The 26544-nt window shown below is 38.0% G+C and overlaps 1 protein-coding gene across 1 annotated transcript; it reads right to left on the reverse strand.

The window, feature by feature from the left end:
* Positions 1–22689: 22689 nt before the first annotated feature.
* LOC114630879 (GTP-binding nuclear protein Ran-like) lies at positions 22690–24189 on the reverse strand. Its single transcript, XM_028779200.1, has 2 exons — positions 23947–24189; positions 22690–23718 (listed from the first exon to the last, which is right to left on the reverse strand). The coding sequence occupies exon 2, from the start codon at positions 23678–23680 to the stop codon at positions 23030–23032; it is 651 nt and encodes a 216-aa protein (XP_028635033.1). The 5' UTR covers positions 23681–23718; positions 23947–24189; the 3' UTR covers positions 22690–23029.
* Between the last annotated feature and the right edge of the window lie 2355 nt (positions 24190–26544).

Below are 26544 nucleotides of genomic sequence, written 5' to 3' on the forward strand. Positions count from 1 at the left end.
ACCTATAGACACTAGATCCAAAGGAAGAGCCTTGTAGGTACCTTAGAAGCATCAGTATTCCTTCTCATACAAAGAAGCCAAGGAAAACCACACCGTGGCAACTTCCAACAGATGCACATTTTCACCTGTCTTCATATAAATTGAACCAAATAAATATTCTCTATGAGTCTTTACATGCCTGTCTTTTTGTGTTACATGTTATTTTTGTGTAATTTGTCATGATTCCCCCCCTCCTCTCTGATGAATATTTGCTTAGTTCTACTTTGAAATTTTATGTACAGAGATGAAGTCACATTCTAAATATTGGACATTTCTTTTTATTCATTCATGTGTATGTATATGTACACACACATACACATACATGTATATATAAAATTTAATTGTACAGATCAGAGATTATCTTCGTCAGAGGCACCTTGTGGTGATTTGAACAGGAATGGCCCCATAGACACCCATAGTTGAATGCTTAGTTACCAGATAGTGGACTGCTTTGATAGGTTTGAATGATTAGGAGGTGTGGTCTTGTTGGAGGAAGTGTGTCACTAGGGGGTGGGCATTGAGGGTTCAGAGGTTCACACCAGGCCCAGAGTTGCTTTTTCTGCCTATGGATCAGGATGTAGCTGTTAGTTACTGCTCTGGCACTTGCCTGTGTGCCACCATGCTTCCGTTTCTGATGATAATTGACTAAACCTTTGAAACTGTAAGTAAGCTTCCAATTAAATGCTTTCTTTTATAAGAGGTGCCTTGGTCTTGATGTATCTTCGTAGCCATAGAACAGTGACTAAGACACTGCTCATATTTTTATTTTGGGGGCAAATACTGTGAAAAAAGTTTTCTCCATTTTTAGGTTCTAATGGTAAGGCACTTTAAAGAAACAAAGAGCCGGGCATGGTGGCGCACGCCTTTAATCCCAGCACTTGGGAGGTAGAGGCAGGCGGATTTCTGAGTTCGAGGCCAGCCTGGTCTACAGAGTGAGTTCCAGGACAGCCAGGCCTACAGAGAGAAACCTTGTCTCGAAAAAAACAAAACAAACAAACAAAAAAAGAAACAAAGAATGTGATGTAGAATTCCATGACAGAGGAAGTTCTTGAATCAAATTTAATTAGCTGCTTCCTTCTTGTGTTTTGCTGCATACCCCAAATACCTAATAAGCTATAAACACACAAAGTGAAAGGAAGGAGGGCATAATATTTCACCCTGCAGACTGACTTATCTGAATATGAATATTGCTTTCCTTAGTAAGATCTTATAACTTCTCACTCACTAGCTTTATATTGAATCATTTTAAATGTTCAGTGGAATGTTGGATTGCTCCCAGATGCTATCTTATAATTCTATATAGAAAGGAAAATAACTCCTCAACATTGTGTGTATTCATTTTATCTCGTGTGTGTGCGTGTGTGTGTGTGTGTCTAGAGATCAACATAGGTGCCTCTTTCCACCTTTGGTTTTTATTTGCTTACTTTGTTTTTGTTTGTTTGTGTTTTATATAGCTGAACCTGGAGCTCATGGATTATCTAGATTGGCTGGCTAGCCAGTAAGATCCTGGGATCTGCCTCTCCCTGGACACCTGGTCTGTCAACATGGGTGCTTTCCATTACACTTGGATTTTCATTAAAGTCCCAGGGACATGAAAGCAATTCCTTATGCATGTGCAGCAGAGACTTAACCCACTGAACCATCTCCCTGGCAGTATATTCAGGTTTTTAAACAAATCTTTTAAAGAAAACAAGTCTCCATGTATATTTTACTTTATTCCACTGAACAGTAGAAGATATAAAGATGGGAGGATTAGTGAAATAAAGAGCTGTAGGGGAGATAAATCAAAAGGTCATTAGAAGACAACATGGGGAATTCTGTTACTCTGTAACCTAGTTGAAATATATATTTAAAAATTTGTAGGAAGGTACCCTACTAGGGTGGATGATGTCAATTCTAGAAGCCATAAGTAATCAATAGAATTTCTGGTGTCAGGTATAAGAAACCTCTCTGTGAGCTGCTAGTCATAAGGCCCCAGAAACCTCCAAAGCAATGTAGGGTATTGTTCTTTTTCTTTGTTGCCCATCTTAGCTGGATCATAAGACCCTATTTCTACAAACAACACACATATTTTGGTTGAAGAACTTAAAGAAACCAGGTTGGAAGCTTTGTCCTTGATGTCTAGCTTATGCAGTGCTAAGCAGGATGTTGAGAGAGAAAAGACATCAACAGAATTACCCAGCTATGAAGCAGATGTGTTACAATATGACCTTGCCAGACAAGATGTTCTCACTGGTATTATTATGGCACGGCTGTTATGCAGATTCAAACCCTGCTCCCCAGGAAAGAATTCATGTCTAGTACTGTCAACCTGGACAAAATCCCATTGATAGATCATAGGCCCTGGGAACAACTTACTGTTGTCTTTCCAAATTGGCATAGCATCAACCTACCTTCTACAATTTATGTTTATTACTTATAGATATATGCTACTCTCAGCCTTGAACAGTCAAATTTTCTCTTGCAGTGTTCGGCATGGAACACAGATACTCATTGCTTGCTGCTCAAGCAGTTGAGAACAAGTTGAGTGCTCATCTTTACAGGATGTTTACATAATACGAAAGAGAAGAAGAGATTTTATGTGGTCCTGTAGTGAAGAAGACAAATGTAGTCACTTTCCTGTGTGGAATGATAGCTTGTTAAAAATGAAGTTTGACCAGTTTCTTGCTGAATCTCTTAAGTACATGAGCCTCTTCAAATCCTGTCTCTAGTAAAGTCATGTTTCAACTGGGAATCTGGAATTTTTTGCTTCTGTAATTTAAATGCAATTTTTTTTCCATTTTTACAATTATGGGTGAAATAGCTCTTTTTGATTACAGAAGAACTAAGATATAAGAATTTTAACCTAAGTAGAGATTACGGAAACTCACACTGAGATAGCCAAGTACATGAGAATTAGTCAGTTATTAGCTCCTGGGACCCCACAGCCTGGTTTTATGTATCACTAGTCCAGTCTCCCATTATGCACAGCAATTCCACAGAGCCCAAATGTACAGTTTATTCAAGAAACACTTGAATTTGCATAAAGTGTAACGATGGACATTTCCTCTAACAGTCTCAGTAGGGAGCCAGTGCCTGAGCTCAAAGGAGCTAATGCAGAGTTCTTATCCATGGACTGGTGGGCAGTAGCCTTTTTGCTAAGTCTACGCATGTTCATTTCTACAGCACAGCAGAGTTGAATAGATGCAAACCAGATTATAGATCTCATAAATCCTACAATATAATGTAACGTTTTATGGAAAAATGTGCATCCTGTCCTTGATTTTAAATTCTCTCATGTGCAGAAGAGAAAAGTGGAAGGAAAGAAGGAAGGAAGGAAGAAAGGAAGGAAGAAAGGAAGGAAGGAAGGAAGGAAGGAAGGAAGGGAAGGAAAGGAGGGAGAGAGGGAAGAAGTGTACAAAAAACGAAGTGAAGAGAGAGAGAGAAAGGTCACAAATTTCTAACACCGATTTCTGACACAATTCACAATTTCATAGGACTGAGTTTGCTGTGCTAGAATGATTTTAGTGTCATGTACAGCCAAGGAGTAAGTGAATGGATGGTAAATCTTAGTTACCTGATCAAAACCTGTCAAAATCATCCACCATCATAAAACTGGATAAAAACTTCAATCTGCAACTGCTTCAAGAGGAGCGTCCATCAGTTTTCTTCAGATATGATGCCCCTGGGAGGCTACCTACTTTCCAGTGGAGGGTATTCCAGCTTTCTGCATGTGGGCAGCACCAAGTGAACTCAGTGTGTTTGACAATAGCAACCACAACAAAATGAAACAAAATGAAGAACACAGGAAGTTAGAGAGAAGTTTGTGTTAGGCTGTATGGGAGGAATGAGAATGGCATAGATTAGATCAAATTTCATTATATGTATGTATAAAATTAAACAATAAAGAATCTAAAAATAAAACGTTCAATTTTTCAAAAGGCTACAACAGGCTTCTCCCTCCTTTGTCAATAAAATATTTACAGGAAAAAACAAACAACCACAACAAAGACCACTTTCCTAATTATAAACTTATTGATATATTCTAATCCCAGTTAATGAGAAAAATAAGTAGAAGAAATGAAAATGATTCCATATCTTCCATAGATTAGACTTAAGAGCCTTAGATGCTAATGTAGTAGTTGAGGGCTATGAAAGTCAAGCAGACTGAGCACACTGAGTACAGACCAAAATTCAGTAGGTGGCCACTGTTCTTTTGGCGTACTTGTGTTGTTTCAAGTCTCCTGCTTAGACATATATATGCTCTGGAGCTCTGTGTAGAGAAGAGACTCCTAGATCAGAGCATCTGGAAAGATCCTGGCAGAGCTTTCTTTCTCTTTCTTTGCCTAAACCCTAGAAAAGTCTTAAAAATTGTAGCTGTGTCCTATAGCATGCAAAAATGGTGGCCAACAATGAGTAGCAGAGGTGACTGAGGATATGAATTTTTTCTCTCCATAGAGAGGATTGGATGCTTTTTCTCCTCCAACTTGCCCCCAGGTAGATGGGAACTGATTTAACTGTAGTAGGAGCATGGGAAGCAGCTCCAGTGAAACTGAGATACCCACGTCTTAGGAGGTTAGACTACAATGTGCAGTGTTTGCAGAAAACTCAATAGCCCTGTATAAAAGACTATACAAATACTCATATCCTTTATTAATTTGTTTTTGTTTTTTATTGGATATTTTATTTACATTTCAGATGTTGTCCCCTTACTCCATTTCTCCCCCCGCCCCTGCCCTCCTCCTGCTTCTCTGTGGATGTGCCCCTACCTACCCACCCACTCCCACCTCCACACCCTTGAATTCCCCCACACACAGCATCCAGCCTTCATGAGACCAAGGACCTCCTCTCCCACCTCTACCCGACAGGGCCATCCTCCCTTACATATATAGCTGGAGCTATGGATCCCTCACTAAGTGCTCCCAGGCTGATGGTTTACACCCTGGGAGCTCTGGTTGGTTGGTATTGTTGCTCTCCTCATGGGGCCTCAAATCCTTTCAGCTCCTACAGTCTTCACTGTAATGCCTCCATTGGGAACCCCTTGATCAGTTCAGTGGTTAGCTGTGAGCATCTGCCTCTGAATGTGTCAAACTCTGACAGACCTCTAAGGAGACAGCTATATTAGGCTTCTGTCAGCATGCATTTCCTGACTTCCACATCAACATCTACCTTTGATGACTGCACATGAGATGGATACCCAGGTAGAGTGGTCTCCAGATGGCCCCCTCCTTCAGTTTCTGTCCCAATCTTTGTCTCCATATTTGCTCCCTGAGTATTTTGTTACTCCTTCTAAGAAGGATCGAAGCACCCCCACATAGTCTTCCTTCTTCATGAGCTTCATGTAGTCTGTGAGTTGAAACTTGGGTATTTCAAGCTTCTGAGCTAATGTCCAATAATCAGTGAGTGAATACCATGTGTGTTCTTTTGTGATTGGGTTACCTCAGTAAGGATGATATTTTCTAGTTCCATCCATTTACCTAAGAATTTCTCAAATTCACTGTTTTTAGTAGCTGAGTAATACTCTATTGTATAAATGTACCACATTTTCTGTATCCATTCCTCTGTTGAAGGACATCTGGGTTCTTTCTAGCTTCTGGCTAGTATAGATAAGGCTGCTATGAACATAGTGGAACATATGTCCTGGTTATATGTTAGAACATCTTCTGGGTATATGCCTAGGAGTGGTATAGCTGGGTTCTCGGGTAATGCTTTGTCCAATTTTCTGAGGAACCGCCACACTGATTTCCAAAGTGGTTGCACCGTCTTACAATCTGACCAACAATGGAGGAGTGTTCCTCTTTCTCCACACCCTCGCCAGCATCTACTATCACCTGAGTTTTGATCTTAGCCATTCTGACTGGTGTGAGATGGAATCTCAGGGTTGTTTTGATTTGCATTTCCCTGATGAATAAGGATGCTGAACATTTCTTTAGGTGCTTCTTGGCCGTTCAAATTTCCTCAGTTGAGAATTCTTTGTTAAGCTCTATACTCCACTTTTTAATAGGGTTATTTTGTTGTCTGGAGTCTAATTTCTTGAGTTCTTTGTATATATTGGATATTAGCCCTCTATCAGATGTAGGATTGGTAAAGATCTTTTTCCAATCTGTTGTTTGACATTTTGTCCTATTGACAGTGTCCTTTGCCTTACAGAAACTTTGCAATTTTATGAGGTCCCATTTGTCAATTCTTGATCTTTAGAGCATAAGCCATTGGTGTTCTGTTCAGCAACTTTTCCCCTGTACACAAGTATTCAAGGTTCTACCCCACCTTCTCTATTGTTAGTTTCGGTGTATATGGTTTTATGTGGAGGTCCTTTATCCACTTAGACTTGAGCTTTGTACAAGGAGATAAGAATGGATTGATTTGCATTCTTCTACATGTTGTCCTCCAGTTGAACAAGCACCATTAGTTGAAAATGCTGTCCTTTTTCCACTGGACAGTTTTAGCTCCTTTGTCAAAGATCAAGTGACCATAGGTGTGTGGGTTCATTTCTGGGTCTTCAATTCTATTCCATTGATCTTCCTGCCTGTCTCTGTACCAATGCCATGCAGTTTTTATCACTATTGCTCTGTAGTACAGCTTGAGGTCAGGGATGGTGATTCCTCCAGAAATTCTTTTTTTATTGAGAATAATTTTCATTATCCTGGGTGTTTTGTTATTCCAAATGAATTTGAGAATTTCTCTTTATAACTCTGTGAGAATTGGTTTGGGATTTTAATGGGGATTGCATTGAATCTAATATCCTTTAGCTTACAGAGTTTTGTTTAAGAAAAAGTAAATAAAATGATTATAAATGTATGGGAGTTTTACTATATGGCTAAAACAATTAAATTATGTAATCAAGCAATTTGTGTTAAAAGAAAACATCTCAACTCAAATGGTATCAACCATTCATGGAGTCATCAAAATTAAAGACACTAAAATCCTTATGTAGTAGTACCGCATAGGAAAACTGCTTTTAGACTGGATGTTAATAAATTAATTGAGTAATGAAAGAGATTTTGGTTTTAGGATTTGTGAGTTTTGTATTTGCTAATAAGAGTGACTTAAAAATTTCATCATGGCTTGCTTTTTTTTCAAGCTTAGTATATGGCCCAAAGCTAATTTTTAATAAGGAATACTAATTTATATGTTAGGAAATTTATATGTTAGCAAAGGCATCAATGAATATTTTTAAATCCCCCAAACGAAATAACTAGTCAGTTTACAACCACTTCTGGCTGAGGGTGGCAAAGGATGTGAGTGACAAAAGCCTGACATTTCTGTTCCAGTCATGTTCTGTAGAGTATGCTAGGATGTTGAAGATATACATAACATCCTGAGGTTCATCAAGTGGTGGCTGCTTGGTGCTCTGTGCCATGAACTAGACAAGTCCTTTGCATTCAGAGAGTTGATCAAACTTGGGGTTCTTTAGAAGTGGCAACTATAATGTGGATAATTTGAAAGCTATAACGAAGGAACACATTAGATGATAGGAAAACATCAAAGATCAGGTAGACGTCACTTCCAAGGATTTGGGGAAGGTCAAAGGCAGCAACAACAAAGGTTGTTGACTTCAGGTTATCCCTAAAGCACTGGGAAAAGAAAGTTCAGATGAAGATGTTAGAATCAGGACAAGCCTTCAGCTATTTGGGAGAGACACCATTTCAGATGTTATGGAAACCACTCAGAATAGAGGCAAGAAAGATCCTCATCGAATTCCTAAAGACAATAGATATGAAACAATGGAGTTTGCTTTTGTTTTGCAACTTGGGTATACATAGTTATTCACTGAATGAGAGAAGCAAGATGGTTTCTAATTTTCTAGTTTGAGGCTGTGGACAAATTTGGCTGCTATCAATTCAGGTACAAAACTGTATGTAGTGTTCAAGGACACCAATGTGCAATTTAATGACACAGAAGTGATGACTAAAAGACACAGAATGTGTCATACATATGTCGTTCTGGATGTTGAGACATAAAAAAAAAATGTAACTAGTGCATACTTACCCTACCCCTCAGCTTTGTGTATGAACTTAAGTTAGATTTACCAGAAATCTTCAATGCAAAGCCAATCTACCACTAGAAAAGAATTCCATCACAATCAGACTATGCAAAACTCTTGGCAACTGATGCTATATAATATTTCCAAATCACAAAGCTTGAATTCAAGAACCCATTGGTTGTCTCAGTGACTCCTGCACAAATGTGCAGCTACGGCATTTGTGGCAAATAATAACCAGGCACACAGTCTTTGGATAGTGCTTTTACAAAACCAGAAAATTTGAGTTTCTCACCAAAGTTAACTCACATTCCAATTTAATAATTTAAAATGAGTTGAGAGTTTAGAAATTTAAAAGTAAATTTCTCCATGTGGGGGATGCATCACTGTAAGTTTAGAGCATTGGTGAAACTGGATATGTTAGTGAAAATCCAGTTTTAGGTCTCAGATTTTAATCAGTGTAATTTGCTATTACAATTAAATGAAAAGGGAAAACTGTATGGTCATACAATAAAATCAGAAAAAAATTATTAAATCTAATATCCATTCTTGGATCTTGGTATAATATAGGTCTTCTTTATGTTACTAGCAAAAAGTGTCTTGAAAAAAAAATCACAACCTGCATGGCATTTACTGGTATGAGACTGATTGCTTATTGCTGAAGAGCAGGAAGAAACTGATAATCACTTTTGTCACTTGTATTTCACATTATAATGGAAGGTCGAGATCATGGATTGAGACAAGAAAATAAAAGGAATTTAAATCACTCAAATTGACAAGAAGGGAATCAAATGATCTTTGTTTGCCATGACACAATGATCTGTGCAGGAAATACCATGGATTCTAAAACAAACCCAATTGTGCTAAGCTATGATACAAAAAGGATGATGAGTATCCAACCTTAACTGCATTTGCTAATAATAAACAAGACGATGCAGCATGAATGGAATACATATCACTCAATAAGCCAAAATTTATAAGAATCTTATACATTGAAAATCACATAAACATGCCAATAGTAGTTAAGAATTCCTAAAGAGGGACACATGGTGTTCACTGGAGTGATTCAAACGATTTTATTGACATAATTTCTCATAAGAGACTTACTGATTTAAAGTTATTCCAGTCTATATCTAAGTGGACAGTTTTGGAAATTGATAAGCTTATTCTAAATATGCATAATAAATTTAAAGACAAGGCCCAAAGAGAAAAATAAGAAAAATAGTTTTAGTTTTTTTTTTAAAAGCTATCTAAGCTTTACTATAAAGTAGTCAAGAAAATACGGCCTGAATATAAAGTAGATTAGTTAAGCAGAACTGAGAGGCAGAGTAGATCGACACATATAGACAGTGGGTTTTTGCAAATGTGCAAAAGCAATCCAAAGGAGAAATGACAGCTTTTCTACTAAATTATGCTGAGCAATTGAAACAGCATATACAAAATCATTAAATTCTATCGAACCTTTCAGCATGGATAAAAATTAAGTGAAAATGATCCACAGTAGACAACCACCCTATGCATTTAAAGACCTAATCCTTTCCTCAAGCTATGATGGCAGCAGAACTCTTAAAAAGTCTCAGTCCTGTTCGGGACATCACAGCTTAATTTGGCCTATTCCTCTGCCTAATCCTGCTGAATTTACTCCTGCAGTAACTCATGAAAGACTGTCTGAGGAACCTCTTGCCTTCAATTATCTATCTGTATTTTAGAATCGTGTGTCTCAAAGAATCCTACCAAAGATATCGAAGTCAATATTCACAAAGATATGAAAGTGAGGCTTCTGAGCTGATATGCAGTGTTGTTGGAGCAATGCTACTTTACAATAAGCTGAGTGACTCTGGGTGGCTTACCAAACTAAGTAAGAACCATTTCTTGAGTCACTTATAGTTCTATCTTAAGAAAATTATAATACGCCACTCAAATAGTCAATAAATGGTTGGTTCAGGATAAATGAAACCTCTTCTAGGGTCAGACAGTTTAGGATGTGACTCTCTGGTATATTGTCTTTCTAGAGACATTTGAAGAGGCCCTGGCCTGGCCTGGATGCATTTCTTCTTTACACAAGTGTGTTTGGCTCATTTAGCCTCTCTGTTGACTTCCACATTAATGCATTCAGAAACATATAAAACAATAATATTATAAAAATTGTAGCTTCTTCTACACTTGTAGACTATGTTAGAATGTATAGAATCAATACATTCAGAATGGAAGCTGTGAAGTCCATCAAATTGTATAGACTTGTGATCTAGTTAATTCTATGTATGGTGTTCTAATTAATTTGCATGGTATTTAGGTAATAAAATAAAAAAATGAAGTAGAAAACAGTTGCCCTACAGAGGGGACTGTGACAGTTTCTGTTGGCAGCACTTATAAGTTGTCTGTTAGGCCTTAATGTGCTCAGAAACATTGTTGTTGCTACCTAGATACTCATAGCAACTTCAGTTCCTAAATCATACCATCAAATTGGCTCCTAACATCTTCCAGGAACAAAATAATCCCTGTTTAAGAACCATTGGATAGTGAGTAGCATAAAATTGATATTTATCCTAGGGAGTATTAAAATCATAGTTTGACCTTTGAAATAATATGTTCCCATTTCTTTGATACAGTAAGTATTAACTGAATATAAAATAAGAAAGTCAAAGCATCATTTTGAATATCCCTTTAAGTCTAAAATTATGCAAAGACTACTGGGTGCTGTATGCTAGGTGGTATTGTTCTTGGTCAACACCAATTTATTGGAATCCTATACATTGAAAATCACATAAGCATGCCAATAGTAGGCATGAGGTCCTGGATGCAATCCCTGGTTGCAGGAAAAATAAAGGTGTAGATCAAGCTCGATGCCTTAAGTTTGATGCCTGAGTCTCATATGGTTAAATGAGAAAATGAGTTCTTGTTGTCTTCTCATCCCAGACTGGCATACCATGGCACATTCATGCCTGAACATACAACATCAATCAAATCAATCAGTCAATCAATCAATAAATAATCAATCAATCAATCAATTTGTCAGTCAGTCAATCAATAATAAACAAATTGACACAAATAAAAGCTTTAAAGCCCTACCAAGTTCCACTCCTCAAGGGAAGTTTGGTAGCATCATTTCTTGTTGCTGTAAGCCCTTATACACAGCTCAGTTGCTGGCTGCTTTATGTGAGCACCATTACATAGGATGCTGAGGACACATACAAAAACATTATCTCTTTTTCAGATTGTTTGTCAACCTATTTGGGTCCATGACACAAGTGACAGTAGAGTGTGGGGGAACAAGAATGAGACTGTGTCTACTATCAGCTAAAGTCATTCTCTTAATGGGTAAGAAAAGTCACAACTTTCCCAAGTTGGACCAAATGTTGGTCCCCATGAAGTGAAACCAAGTTTTATCCTGTCACCATGACTACTATTCTGTCTCTGATCATTTCTGACACTTGTTTGCCCTAAAGAAAATCATCTCTGAAACTATATAATCCTCTGGATGTAAATTTCTCTTTTTCATTGAGTTTATCAAGATTGTTGACTTTTAGCATATGATAAGAGTTGCATAAATAGAAATTATTTGGGGGGAATATTAATTTAGATTCTCTTTATATTTAGTTTTATATGTAGCCTTAGTGGTACCTCCATTCAATCAGAGCTTCTGCAGACACTTTCTTCAGATCTACATTTCCAGCATAATTGTTTGCTACTTGGAAGAAACGAAACCTCTTTATCCAAAATCAGTCTTGTTGAGGTTAATGTTGTTATTATTTATGGATGCAGGTGGAACCAAGGGCACTCTCAGCTGGCATGAAGTATATTTCTATTTTTTTCAAACCCAAGAACAGACTGAGCTTTGCTAGTGGAAGTGCTTTGGTAAATATCATCAATTCCGATGACAGATTATTTTCAATAATCCTGGGCAATTTTGTTACACTGTTATTGTGTTTAGGTGATAGCAAATTAAAATGATTAAATGTCTTTATCTTTTCCCTGCAGCTGTTTTAGCAATACCATAAAATGAGTTTATACCGTCAGCTGTGCCTATCCTGAAATACATAAATACAGGTAGCACAGTCACTTAAGTGCTCCAGTGGCCAGCATGCTGTACAGGCAATCTAATAGTCCATTCCTAAAGAAAATGTTTTCATGTCTGTTTTTCAATTATTTGGGAAATAGACACATTCATTGTGTTGTATGGTGTCAGGGTTAGCTCACCATATACATTATGGTAAATTACTATAATGGGAGTGCTTGGCATGTCTCATTAGATTGAAAAGGCAAAACAGATTGGATGGAAATAAGGATTCATTCTTCCTCCTCTCCAGCATCCATGCCCCGACTACCACCAGGGGATCTTATTAACCTTTCTTCCATTGTAAATGTTTCCAGGGAGCAGAACTGAATTGAACAAGCTGTGAACTGAAACAAGCTTTCCCTCATTCTCCTGGAGACAAATTCCTCTCCTATACCACTTAAAAGGCATATTTCATTATAAATTTGGATTTAGTTTTGTTTTCAATATACTTACGTGTATAGTCTTCTTGCCCCTTTAGTTATTAACTATTTTTCCTATTCAGCAATCAGATAACCTGCCCATGCAAGACCTTTGATACCAAATTTTGTATTTTTCTCCCACCAATTTTTACTGGGTTCTTGAAAGAAGAAGCATCATGCTTGGCCACACCTGGCAGATATAAACCAAGTTCATAGGTCTGCAGAAGGTCTACTATTGCCTATTCATGTTTTAGGCCCAACTCTGTTCCTCTGACATATTCCCAGTTTTCAGTAATTAATTTCCCTTATGTTCGTTTCTAGGAATAAGCTCCGGTGTTTCTGGCTTTACAGCTGCATTGCTGCACATTCTGATTTTGTCATCATTTGTCTTAATCTGTTTTCTGGTACCGCAACGAAAGAGCAGACACTGGTTAACTTATAAGGAATACAGTCCTTTTTGTCTTGCAGTTCTGAAGGATTGGATTCAGATTTAATTGCAGCATCGTATACCATGCACTGGCATGGTGGTTAGCAGGAGAGTGGTGAGTTGCTCATGTGGGAGAGAGATGAAGTTAAGGGCTCTTTGTGATAAAAATCTGCTCTCTTGAATAAACGACTTTCTTTCCACATGAACTAATTCAGTCTCCAGCAGGACACTGAGTGTGACTCTGTGAGCTCATAAGGTTCAACCTCCTGAACCTTTACAGTAGCAATCAAATTTCAGCGTGGGTTTGGGCAGGGACAATCCGCATTCAGCTCTTAACATCTCTGAATATCCAAACTACATCAGGATTAATATTGTGTTTTGTTTCTCAGAAAGCAGGACAAGTTTCCTATCTGCTTGCATGATTTGGATCCTGCTAATTTGGATCTGGCCTTGCTTCCAGGATCATATTCCTATATCCTATATCCATGGCCAAGCTCACTAGAGTCTGAGGAGTGCTCCAGTCAGTTTTGTGTGGAGTTTGCTAGCATTTAGCTATGCTTCCTGAGGAAATCTCTGTCCAGGCAGGGCATGCAACAGATTGTTATTGTCATACTTGAGGGACCCATTGTAAGGTAGGCTTCTTTCTAGGCATTTTATGTAACTTTTTTTCAAATGACTTGAGCTTTTCCCTGTGTATCTATGATGCTCAGAGGTGTGGAACTTCCTTAGGCACTGTGTACATCCTGATCCGGGACACAGAAGAGCACAGAAGAGGAGACCAGACACAGTCAAGCTTCACCTACAGCTCTACAGCTCTTTAGGTAAGTTATTTGATTTTGTGTATTTACTGGAGACTTAAAAACAGATGATCTAGTTAAGACACTTAACAAATAGTTAGCTACATATTAATGATACATGCTGAAAAAAAATAACCCAGAAGTAGCAACATGGTTCAGCTAATGACAGGAAGAATTATGGTTTGGGGGACCTGTGAAGGCAATGTAGTTTCTGGAGAGCCCTTGTAAACATTTAACTCTGGAGAAAATCCTGATTTAGATTAATCTATATGTGGGAAAGGGGAAGAAACATGTGCTACTGAGTCCTCACAATTTGAAATCATCATTATTGTTTCTGTGCAGATGTTGAAAATGTGCCTTTCTGCATTGATACTTGCACACAAAAGTGACTATAGCAATAAGGTAAAAAAACAATTGAACAATGAATGAATGAGCATTTAAGGTTCTAGAAATCATCCATTAAGCAAAAACACCTCCTTTGCTCTTTTCTGAATGTCAGATATCTTTTACTGTAGTGAAGAGAATGCTTTGTATTGTTGAAAGAAAACAAAATATTATTGTAGTAATCTTTTATCTATCCAATTGCTTGGAAACAAGTGCAGCATTAAAAATAAATGGTACCAAGAATTTGATAGTCACTTAAAAGATGAGCTATCTAGGGATACTATTAAAGAAAAGCTATTGCCTTTTGTGGAAAGACATTTTCAATAGATGGATATAACCATCCCTGTGGGTTTGCAGAGTGAAAATACTATGATCTTGGTTGATATTAAAGTTATTTATAAATATGTTGTATGTTCTTATTGTTGTAGAAAATGGACCTGTTATCTGTACAATTTTGAGTAGGTGTCACTGATCTGACTTAGTCTGTGTTTGAAAGAGGAGTCTGTGAGATTGCGTTCAGTTCACTTACCTGCAGGTTTCCAAATGAAGGAAAGTGTGAAGTCCTTGTCATAAAGGGATCTACAGATTGTATCATTAGGGCCTGGAATCAAAGTACATCAACTAGTACTGTAGGTTTACATTATAGAGAGACTTCAGGATGTAATTGGGAAAATTGCACAGTGGGTAAAGTCAGGAGGACTGGAGCTTAGACAATCAGAATCTACATAAATGATGGACACGTATGCTGTAATATTGACATTTCCAAGCATTGTGTAGTAATATTCCCTTGGAGAGCTGAACAAATATCTCCTCACTCCAAATAGGAGGTTGATGACAAACCAAAGTAAGGGTGCATGCAATCCCAATTTGGTGACTCAATGATTTTCATTCCAGTTTCTACAGGAATATGGACGAGAGGTTACTTACAGGAGTAGAAATGACACAGGGGGAGATGCATTACTAGATGCTCATTCCAGCATGGGTATTAGCTCATGAAAGCTGGAAATCTGGAGTTCACCACATATTCTGCAGGCAGCTGAATGGGCTGCAGAGTGTCTTTTTAAATGCTTAGTTGATCTGAGCCTCTCCAAGTAAATCTAGCTAGTTACTATGTCTTTTAGACAGCTCAGCTGCTTTTTCTCTCAGCAGTCCTTACTGCTTGTATGTGCTTAGAGAGGAAAGGGCCTAGTTATTCTGATCAGTTTCAGGGACTTCTTGAAGCTTTTGATTTTGCTTTCTGAATTTAGTATGTTTTCCTGCAAGATAGAGTGTTTTATATCCCTTTAGATAAGCTTCTCTCCAACATACAATGTTTTATTATGGAGGAAATTGTTATATAACAGGGAGGCAGAAATAGCTGCTCCCTGTACCAAGCTGGTTAATTAGGTGTATTGAATTGTTGAACACTGGGTTTGAGTGAGAAGCCCTACCTCTAGGTATTGTAGAGAGTGATTAAGATAACTGATACTAACCTTAGGACTCCATGTACACATATGCACACACACACACACACACACATATATGCACATACACACAATTTCATGTTACAAATATCACAGAGAAAACAGAAACCTATTTGAGTTTCTACTAGCCATAAGTAATGATAGATTTGGCAGATGGCATTTTAAATTTTTCCAACTATCTATCTATCTATTTGGAAAAATTCAAATGTTCTTATGAATATGTCAAAATAGAATAATGATATTTATAAAAGAAGTTTTTATTTAGGTGAATTACCTACAGTATTTAAATATGTAAACATAGACTGTAGCCACTATAAATATATCAGCAGCAGCACAGAAAGTTCCTTACTGAACTATTTGGTTGCCATCTGTTATTATTATTATTATTATTACTATTATTATTACTGTACTTATGCTATTATACCATACCTTGTGATGTGAAGTTACCAAAAGTAATTCCACATACTAGAAGAGGGGTATCACATGGAGAACATGCCTAATAAAATGTCACAAGAATATGCAAGATAAGCCCTGATCTTAGAATACAACTTACTCAGGATGGAAACTATTTCCAAGAGACAGTGGGATTCAAGATGGTTCCACAGGAGCCAGGAACTGTGGCAGGAACTCCAGGACAAAGAATGAGGGATTCCAAGAATTTTGACAGAAATCAACATTTTCATCTGGAGCACCAGCAGTCTGAAGCACCAGCTCCCATCACACATCTCCCTGTTGCTCCCTCTGAGGAAGTGATGTGCTCAGCATGAGGACCTTTTGACAAGGCTGCTGCAGTATGGAGTGAAAACTGTCATTGATCTTCTCAGTGGACCTGCTGTTCCTTGGTTGTCTGTTTACTCAGTCACTACATTTCTGTTGGGTGCCAAGCATGTTGTTGGACTTGAGATAGCTATATCATCTCTCTCCATTTATCAATCTCTCTATCTCTATCTCTATCTCTACTTTTATCTCTCTATATCATCTATATTTATAACCTACATATATATACACATATATCTATAATCTATATATACATATATATCTATAACCTATATACATATTATATATATATATATCCCTCCCATCCTCCTGTCTATCTGTCTGTCCATCTATCTATCTCTATATATACATACATATCACTTAGATTTTTATCCTCCAAACTTATAGAAGGTGGAGAAAGACAACAAGCTTGTCATTAAAGTATGATAAGTGGAAGGGAATGGTGAGTGGAGGGTGATCTAGATGCAGAAAGGGATATATAAGCCAAGGAAGGAGGGAGAGAAGTAAATGGAAAGTATATTGTCAAATCAAATATTTACAAAAATTGGTTGAGTGGAATTAAAGATAAACTGGGTATTAGGATAGTGTTCTAAGAGCAGTCAAAAGCTGAAATGTATAATCCAATAGGCAAAACTCATAATACAGTTAAAATGTTGTCATAAAAGCAATGTGATTAGAGATTTGGTTGAAAAAGATTTGAATTGTGTAATTGCTGATGGAGTGCTACAAAAGGATTTTAAAGGTGTTCATATAAATCAACACCTAACTGTAAAGCTTCTGTTACTTAAGAGGCTGTGAACAGATGGATAGAAATGAGGGAAATACTAGCCTAGTTAGGAGCTACTGGTATGTCATAAAGTGATGCTGCAAGATGGGGTGGGGTCCTCTAGTGTCTCACAGATCTGAGAATGTAGTCATCTGGGGATAATGTGTTATTTGATCAACTGTCGTATTCATAGTCATGTTTGCAGTGGATAAAGATAGCACAGAAATAATTCTTGGTCTAGAGAAGCTAGTAGAAAAAGGGGGGCTTTAGAGAAAGGGGGGATTTGAGGAGAGAGGGATGAGAGAGATTGAAATGATTAGAAAGCTATTAAATACAAAATTATACTGTGACAGCCTTTGTGTCAAAGGTGATGGAATAAAATATTGTGTTCATTTGATGAAAACTTCACTCAAAGCCTCATTAACAGGCAAGCAATCTTGCTATGGTTCAGTTATACTATCATTTAGCAGTACTATTATTTTTCATAGTAACAAGTTTGCTGTGACCCCTATTTTGTCTAGATGTTTTCCCAAGTCCATAACTTGCTCTACATTTTCAATGAGCAATTTGAGACATCAAGATGTTAAAGAGGGTGATTCAGGTTACTGAGGCTTGCCTCAGTGAATAAAATATGAATTGGTCTGAGTCACTTCTAAGTGTATACTTTGAGGAACTGCCAAAACCCACCAAAACACTTGATAAAGAAAATTTACACCCCCCCCCCACACACATGCATATGTGCCCACACACATGCAGAACTGTATAAGAGGAGTTGAATAGCAAAGAAGCACAGTACTCCATTTTGGATTGAATTGTCACTTATATTCTCAAAACAAAGATGACAAGTGCTGAGGAAGGAGAGCTGTTGCTTATTGTATGATTTCAATCAACAAGAGACCTCAAAATCAAAGTTTTCAACCTTAAAAATAAAAATTAGTGATAACATCATAACTGGGCAAAATCAGACTCCATTATTTTATTAACACACATATTAAAATACTATTAAATAACATTGAATGTGTGGTTGGGAGTTCTGGATTCAACATATTTCTGCTAGTTACTGAATCTGGAGAACTTGGTATGACTCTTGTGTACTTGCCTACTGATTAAAAAATGAAAAATATTTCATAGATTGGTATACCAGAGTATTAACAAATAGTGCATACTAAAACCTATCCAACTGTACTGAAAATAAAGGGATTCTACCTGGAAGCTCATAGGAAAATCATGAGGCTTTCTGGGAAATATATGTAGAGAGAACAATCTAACACTAAGGTGGGAGAGCAGGTTTAACTGTAAAGGGCCAGGCACTGCAGGCAGGCGATGTCATATAGTGATTACAACCCCAAACAGCATGAGCATAAGGAAGAGTAAATGCCTGCATCCTGTTGGTAGTAAAGAGTTATGTAGTACTCTTTGCTCATATTCACATGGATGTAATGCATAAGCAGTTATAAACACATATAATGCAGTCAAGAAGGAACCAGATATTTCTGGATTAATTGAAGGAATGAAGATGAAGCTTATCAACCAGCTTTTTTCTATAGTTATCTCTAACATCAACATTCTTTTAAATTACATTAATTGAAATACAAACTCTATTTTGCTGCTTATCCGGTACTAAGAACTACAGCCTAATATACATTTGCATTCGACAGTCTGTGATATAGCAGTCATTTAAACAGATTGGCTCATTTTAGAATGGTTATTCTGGATAGCCCACTGAGCAAATAACAGCATAGTCCCTTACGGAATTCACTAGTACGTAGGGATGGAGTCTGAGTTTTCAAACAGGATTTTCAGTAGTATTCAAGGATGCTTGGACCTGGACTTGAGCATCTAGTTCTCTTTTAAATAATGTCTGGCTGAACTAGCATCTATATTAATTTTTTACCTTTAATATTGAAAAATCTGTGTAAAAATTAGTCAAGAACACTTTCCTCATGTCACCATGCAGAATTGAAATACAATGGAATTTCTGTCTTTAAAGTTGGCTGCTTGTTGAATTGTTTTGTGCTGAGTTCACTCAAAAGTTCTAACCTACTAGATATGAAAAATGAGCTTGACTTATGTTAATCATGTAGCAAAAAAGTGTTACTAATGTGTTGAATATGCAAGAGGATTTAGATAGGCATTTGGAAGAACAGATTGATGGTGTTTATCCTATTCTGAAAGAGGTTCAGAATTTTAGGGTAAGAAGCCATCTCGAGTGTCATGCCAAATATCATTGGATTCATGTTAGTTCTAAAATTTACAGTGGTAGTCACTATAATTAGGAAAAAGTTTAAAGACATTTGCAGAGTATTTGGCATAATTCTAACACCTCTCTGGATGTTTTAACTTTACATAGTGAGCTTATGAATTTCCAGAATGATGCTCTGCTGAGTGTTGATGCCGTAGATACTGCTGATAAAATTACCCATGGCCTGAGGTCAGTATTTCTATTTTGGTCAAGCTTCAAGAATGGCATATATAGCTTGATCATGGGCATATATAGCCCTCTTTGTCCTGGGAATACTTTTATTCCTGCCTATCATGTTAACGCTTGTCTTGAACATCAGCATGTTGGCAGCCAAAGCACATGGCTTGAAACTGAAAATAGACCTCCAGACAGAGTTATTAAATTTACAGCCTGGCAAGCCAAGGACAGATAGAGATTTTATAAATGTCTCAATATAAATTGAGAAATTTGAGAGCCATGGTGTGGCAGCGCCGGCATGTATACATAGGAAATGTTAGCATAGGGACAACACCCTCTTTTCTTCTTCCTACCCTCTTCCCCTTTTCTTTATTCTTCTCTAGAAACATTTATTGGGTTTTGTTTGTTTATTTGTTTTGTTTTCTCAGCAGCTATTACATGCTATCCAATGTAGCAAGCAACAAAATTATAAGACAAACAAAAGACATCTTAGATATAAGTTAATTCACCTCCAGTCTTTCCCTATGTGTAAACCCAGCCATAATTATGTTTTCTCAGTAGTTGACTCATGGTCTTCTGTATGGTTCATCCCATATTCTTTCTATAGGGTTCATGCTAGAGTGTGTGTGACTGTAATAAGTTTTCATTCATCATTGTTTCTCCCATTTTTAGGGACTCTCTATGACCTCATGGTCTCAGTTCAGTACTCACTGTCTAGACTTTGGTTCAACTTGTCTTAGTTAGAGTTTCCATGGCAGTGAGTAGATACCATTACCAAGGCAATATTTATAAAGGAAAATATTTAACTGGGGCTGGCTTCAGTCCATTATCATGGTAGGAAGCATAGCAGCATCCAGGCAGGCATGGCTCTGGAGGAACTGAGAATTCTACATCTTGTTCCAAAGGCAACCAGTAGAAGACTGTCTTCCAGGAAACTACGAGGAGGGTGTCAAAGCTCACCCCAACAGTGACACATCCTCCAAAAAGGCCACACCTCCTAATAGTACCACTCCCTAGGCCAAGCATATTCAAACCACCACACATGTCATTTTTGTAGGTTTCATAGATGTGGTATGCCCCTGTGTATTTTATCTCCCCCCCACCCCCGAGTGAGAGAGACATCAGTAACTGAAAGCTTGTCATTGGAGTCCTAAATAAATACAGTGTTTATTGAATGGAGTAAATATGTGTGGCAATGACTATGGGAGCCTTTCCTTGCAATGAATTGCTTTATAACAAACCACACTAAAATGTAGCTGCTTGAACCAGTCATTTTTATGACCTCTTTTGATTCCTAAGGTTAACATTCCTAACCGGGGGGTTTCTTCTGAAAGGTCTCCTTGGTTGTTATATTCAAGATGGCTTCTCAGGAGTGGAACTTTGGAGGAAAGGGACTGAATGTGGTAATGGTTGGCACAGTGGGGCTGCTGAGACCTCTCTTCCCATGTAGTCTCAGTTTCATTTGCTTCCCATGTGGTCTCTTCACTTGTGTTCTTCATAGCATCACCACCCCACCATTGCACACTAAAACTTTCTGCCTTCTTTGGTTGTTCTGGGATAGGGGGACTTAGACCCCATGGCATGACATCAGAGATGTATACTTGTTGCTTTCCTGAAAGACATTCCTTACATAGTCTGTTCTCCTAATAGGACTATAGGTGGGATCTTTTTGTTGCTGTTTCTTTCTTTTCATCTTTTTAAAATTCTGTCTCCCTTATCTAGCTTACTCTTCCTGCCACATTCCCCTTTTCTTTTGCATATAACTTCTGGAAAGTTTCGAGATCAGTTCAAAGGAGAACTATATCTGTTTCATGGGGATGTTTGGGAGTGGTTAGGTGGTAGTAACTTTGTATCTTTCTTATATAATTCACTTTGCTTTCTTTGTAGAAGTTCATGTCTCTATATGCCACAAAGTTATTATTAATGAATCCTTCCTAAAACATTTCCTTATAGAACTACAACATGATTGTTAAAATGAGGGAATTCACATTGATACATATTTTGAATCTTTTAGTTGTCTGTGTTATCCTTCACACTAAAATCAACCTGAAATCATCCCATACTTCATACGGACATTCTGGAGCTACATTTCTGTAGCTCGTGCATCTGTCACTACATTGCTCTCCTGTGCATCTCTTTGATAACACTGAAGCATTTGGAGAGTATGGTTTGATATTTTGTAGAATGACTAGTTTAGGTTTGGATGAATTCATGTTAATCAATATGGACAGGAATCCCACCAGTGTTATTATTTTTTATTCCTTTAATTCCTAATGACATTAGCTCTGATTGATAGAGTTTCTGCAATCTAATCAGATTATTTATTTTGTTTTCATAAATACCTTATATAATTAATAAATGTCTTGAGACTGCATGGCCATGTTTTTTTTTTTTAATTTTATGTTCATTATTTAGCATTCTTGATACCCTTGACCTGAATGAATCTTTACTGTGGCATTTGCCAACTGTCAGTTCCTTCTTGCCACTCCAAATGTGCTACTTTGCATGTCAGGATATGGCCAGACACAGAGTAGCAAGCCTAAGGCCAAGTAGATTAGGTGACTATGTCAGACAGAAATGGGGATAGACAGGCCAAGGAAGACTTTCCATGAGTCTCAAATGAACAACTCATTTTCATAGTCATATTGTAAATAGAGTTGACACATTCTTGAATAAAACTTTTGACTTTTGATACAGATTTTATGTTTTACTTGGCTATGTGTGCATATGTGTGTGTGTATCCATCTCCCTATCTATCTATCTATCTATCTATCTATCTATCTATCTATCTATCTATATCTCCATTTGTGTGTGTGTGCATGCACGCATGCTTAGTAACTTTGCATTTAACATACATTATGCTCAAGTATCCAAGAAGAGCCCTAGTAAAAAATCAAATAAAGAAAACTCTGACTTAATCTGTAAAGTCATACAGTGTTTGCATTAGACTTTCAAAAATTTTATGCTACCTTGCATCAGACCACATGGCTACTATAGGAATCACTAAATATCACAAATTCATAACTGATGCCCCATAAAGAATTTAAATGGTCACTGAAAATTATTATTAAAAAAAAACAAATTAAAACACAGGTTTCTTAAAAGGTCTTCTGCTAAAGAAAAGCTTATTTTTCTGAAAAGGTATTTTTCTTTTATGTTACATTTATATTCCGAAATTATCTTTTGGTATTTGAAATGCTACTTTATTTTATTTTAAGCAAAAGGAATGAAATCACAGTACCAAGATATTGCCACAGAATACAGGATGTAACTGTAGCACTCTTAGTTTTGAACCCCAGGGAAGACACAACTGCATACCAAGCAGCTAAATCAGCAAATCCCAGATGGAAGGTGTGTTTCTAACTGCCACATTCACTCCGAAGTCTTCTGTTTGGCTACCACAGGCACAGAGTCAGAGTCTGCTTAGCTAGGTAGCAAGGTGACACACAGGCCACACAAAGGACACTACAGGTTGGCTGTCTGTACACTTAGGCCTATGACACCATCCAAGCTTCACTTTCTCATAGGTCATCATCCTCATCAGGGAGAACAGTGGTCTGTGCCACTTCCAGGTCCCGCTCATATTTCTTTACTAATGCTGGGTCCATGACCACCTCAGGTGGGGCTAGAGCTGGCATGGCAACGAACTCCAAGTTAGGATCCCCGGTGAGTCTTCTGGAGAGCCAGAGGAAGGGTTTCTCAAAGTTGTAGTTGCTTTTGGCTGAAATGTCATAATACTGAAGGTTCTTCTTGCGGTGGAAGACAATAGACTTCGCCTTCACTTTTCTGTCTTTAACGTCCACTTTGTTGCCACACAGCACAATGGGGATGTTTTCACACACTCGTACCAGATCTCTATGCCAGTTGGGCACATTTTTGTAAGTAACTCTTGATGTTACATCGAACATTATGATGGCACCCTGGGCTTGGATGTAATAGCCGTCTCGCAGGCCCCCAAACTTTTCCTGGCCAGCAGTGTCCCAGACGTTAAACTTGATGGGCCCTCTGCTGGTGTGGAACATCAGAGGATGTACCTCCACACCGAGAGTGGCCACATACTTCTTTTCAAATTCACCAGTCAAGTGGCGTTTTACAAACGTTGTCTTCCCAGTACCACCATCACCCACAAGGACAAGCTTGAATTGGACTGGGGGCTCTCCTTCTGCGGCCATGGTATCAATCCTTTCACAGGTGTCTCTACACTGTCACACTAAGGAAAAATGAGGAAGCATAATTAATAAACTGAAATATTTCTATATCATCAGAAAATATTTATGAAACATTTTCCTAAAACGAGGAAGCACTTCTAGATTTAAATAGTCAGTTAACCCCTAACTTCAAAATGTATTGACTTACAAATTTTGACAGTTTTAGTAACTTAGTTGACTGTTCTCCATCAGCCTCCCTTCTCCTATGAGTTCTGGCCTGGATTGCCTACCTCGCCTGCTTGGGGCTGATTTTACAGATGCATCATCCCAGATCTTTGCACTCGACTTCAGGAGGGTTTGCTGGAGAGGAGAAAGGGATGGACAGGATGGGTTTTACTCTTTTCTTTTCTTAGGTCTTAGACCTCTGTTTCTGCCCTGAATCACAGAGAGTTAATGATAGGGGTGGGGAGGGAGGATAAGGGAGGGAAGAGGGGAAAATGGGGGAGTGGAGAGGAAGGAGAGAGGGGAGAGGGGAGAAACAGAATGTTAGAGGCTCTTACATTCTTCCCTGATGACATCATAATCTACAGTGGAGATAGTGCAGCCTTGTCTTGCTTCTGGCCATAAATGGAAAGCATTTTCACAGACAAATCTTTGCCTTTTGTGTATCCTTTTAGTAATATGAAGGAAGATAGATCAGCCATTCTTTCTGTATGGTTGGGAAAGTTTTGGACTGGTTGGTAGGACTTAGACATACTAACTTTCTAATGACATTTTTGTGGTTCTTGGTCAGATATGTCTATATTCTAACTTCCTAGACATTTTCAGGAACTCTGTATTACTCCTTCAGAGTCACAGCATTGAGTATGATCTACACTGTGTATTTGTTGGGTCCACAAAATATCATTCTTGAGATGTGCACTCACTGGCTACCCTACTGGGGCAGCTGAGATGTAGCATCTTCAAGGTTCACCTCAACCACTGCCACAGTCATTCACTCCAGATTTCACCAGGGTCCTAATTGCTTCCTTTTGCACATGTCTTTACAACTAGCCCTTTCAGTTCTTCAGAAATGTGTAATAGTAGGAACCAGACTCGGGGTGTGTGTCCCTGCTATCTTGTCTTCCTGTGAGTCCCATGCTACAAGCCTGTAGTGAACTGTAGCCCAGGTTCTCAGTCATACCCGGAAGCTCGGAGTTGTCTGTTTTCTATTCCTTGTGAAGCTGATGGTGTCTATTTTATTGAATCATGCAAAAATAGTTTTCATAGTATGCAAAGAGGAATTTAAAGAATGGAGTTCAGGTGATATTTAATACTTGTTTTAAAAAGCTGAAACTTGGTTTCGCTTAAATGCAAATTTTATGCAATGCTTCCAGAATATGGCGTTGGCAGAGAGACCAGGAAAGTGCACGTGTCTCTTTAGAGATAATCGCATTTGGATAAATGATTAAGTACTCGGACCGCTATTATAGGCAAGGGCTAGCCTCATTTGTTTTACTGGTGCTGCTTCATTTAAGCAAAGTGTCTTTTTCTATCTTAGGCAATTAGGTAATGAATTAGAAGAATAGCTGAAAGGAAAAAAATAGATTAGAGTCATTCCAGTGAAGTTGGGAAGGGTGGATATTCAGCTTATTCTAAGATTCATTAGTCTTAAAGTCTATCAGGATAACACACAGAATTGTAGTCATGTATATTCATCTATTATACTTAAATAAATCAAGAAAGGATCATTTTCAAAACTGCCAGATGTTCTGAATTTCTCTGGTGGAGATATAAATCTTTAGCCACAGGAAACATATGTGAAAAATACACACTTGTTTGAGAAAGTTACTAACAATCCAACAGTGAAGTACTGGCATAATGCATCAGCAAACAAAAAGGCTGCTGATTCTATTTAGAAACGTAACCCAATTCCCCAAGCAATACTGTATATTGTTATAAGTCACTGCATCGTGAGTTACATGAATTAAGACCTGTAGATGTTAACTGATACTCTGAGGAGATGTTCATTTCCTGAATGAAATTGGATACTTTTGCTGCATACATTTGTACTTAAAGTTTGCAGGCATATCTATAACAACTTTCCTTTTGGGGGGAATGGTAAATTTAGGGGTTCTAGTTTTGAGACAGGATCTGCTTCTGAAGTCCAAAGTAGCCTGGAACTTAATGTAGCCTATGCCAATCTTGAATTTACGGTAATCAACTGCATTGGCCTCCTGAATGCTTGTGATCACAGGCGTGAGTCACTGTGTGCGTCTGTGTGAGCAAATGCCACAATGTGTGTAGGTGTCCTAGGAAGCCAGAATAGTGTATCTGATCCCCCAGGAACTGGCATTATAGGCAAGTACTAGCCACTAAGTGTAAGTGCTGGAAACTGGACTGTAGTACCTTGGCAGGGCAATAAGTACTTTCTATGGCTGCATAATTTCTGTAACTTCAAAAGTTGAGTTTTTAATCTTAAAATTAAGTTCTGAGAATTTCATACAATGGATTTTAGTTCTATTTGCCTCCTACTCTTTCTAGCTCTTCTAAGATCCATACTCTCTCTCTATTGCATTATTTATGCATTATTGCATTTCTAGTTTCTTGCTCTCTCCCTTCCCCACTCAAATAACTCTCTGAGTCTAACTTATGCTGCCCAAGTACTCACGAGCCTCGAGCTATCCTCTATAGCATGTTCAACAGATCAGACACCACTACATCCTTAAGGAAGCTGATTTTCCCTACCCCCATAGTAGTCAGTATCTACTCTGTTGGGTTGGGGACCTGTGAGCCCGCTCCTCTTCCATGATGGATTGTTGACCTTAATCTTGGGCAGGCAGCCACGGCTGCTGAGAGTTCATAAATGTACTGGTTCTGTTAAATCCAGAAGACATTTGTTACATCCT

This window comes from Grammomys surdaster, unplaced genomic scaffold, assembly GCF_004785775.1.
Source record: "Grammomys surdaster isolate TR1022 unplaced genomic scaffold, NIH_TR_1.0 347, whole genome shotgun sequence".
NCBI classification, from domain to species: Eukaryota; Metazoa; Chordata; class Mammalia; order Rodentia; family Muridae; genus Grammomys; species Grammomys surdaster.

Coding starts and splice junctions, on each gene's coding strand:
- LOC114630879 (XM_028779200.1), bottom strand. CDS start 23,680: ATGGCCGCAGAAGGAGAGCCCCCAGTCCAATTCAAGCTTGTCCTTGTG.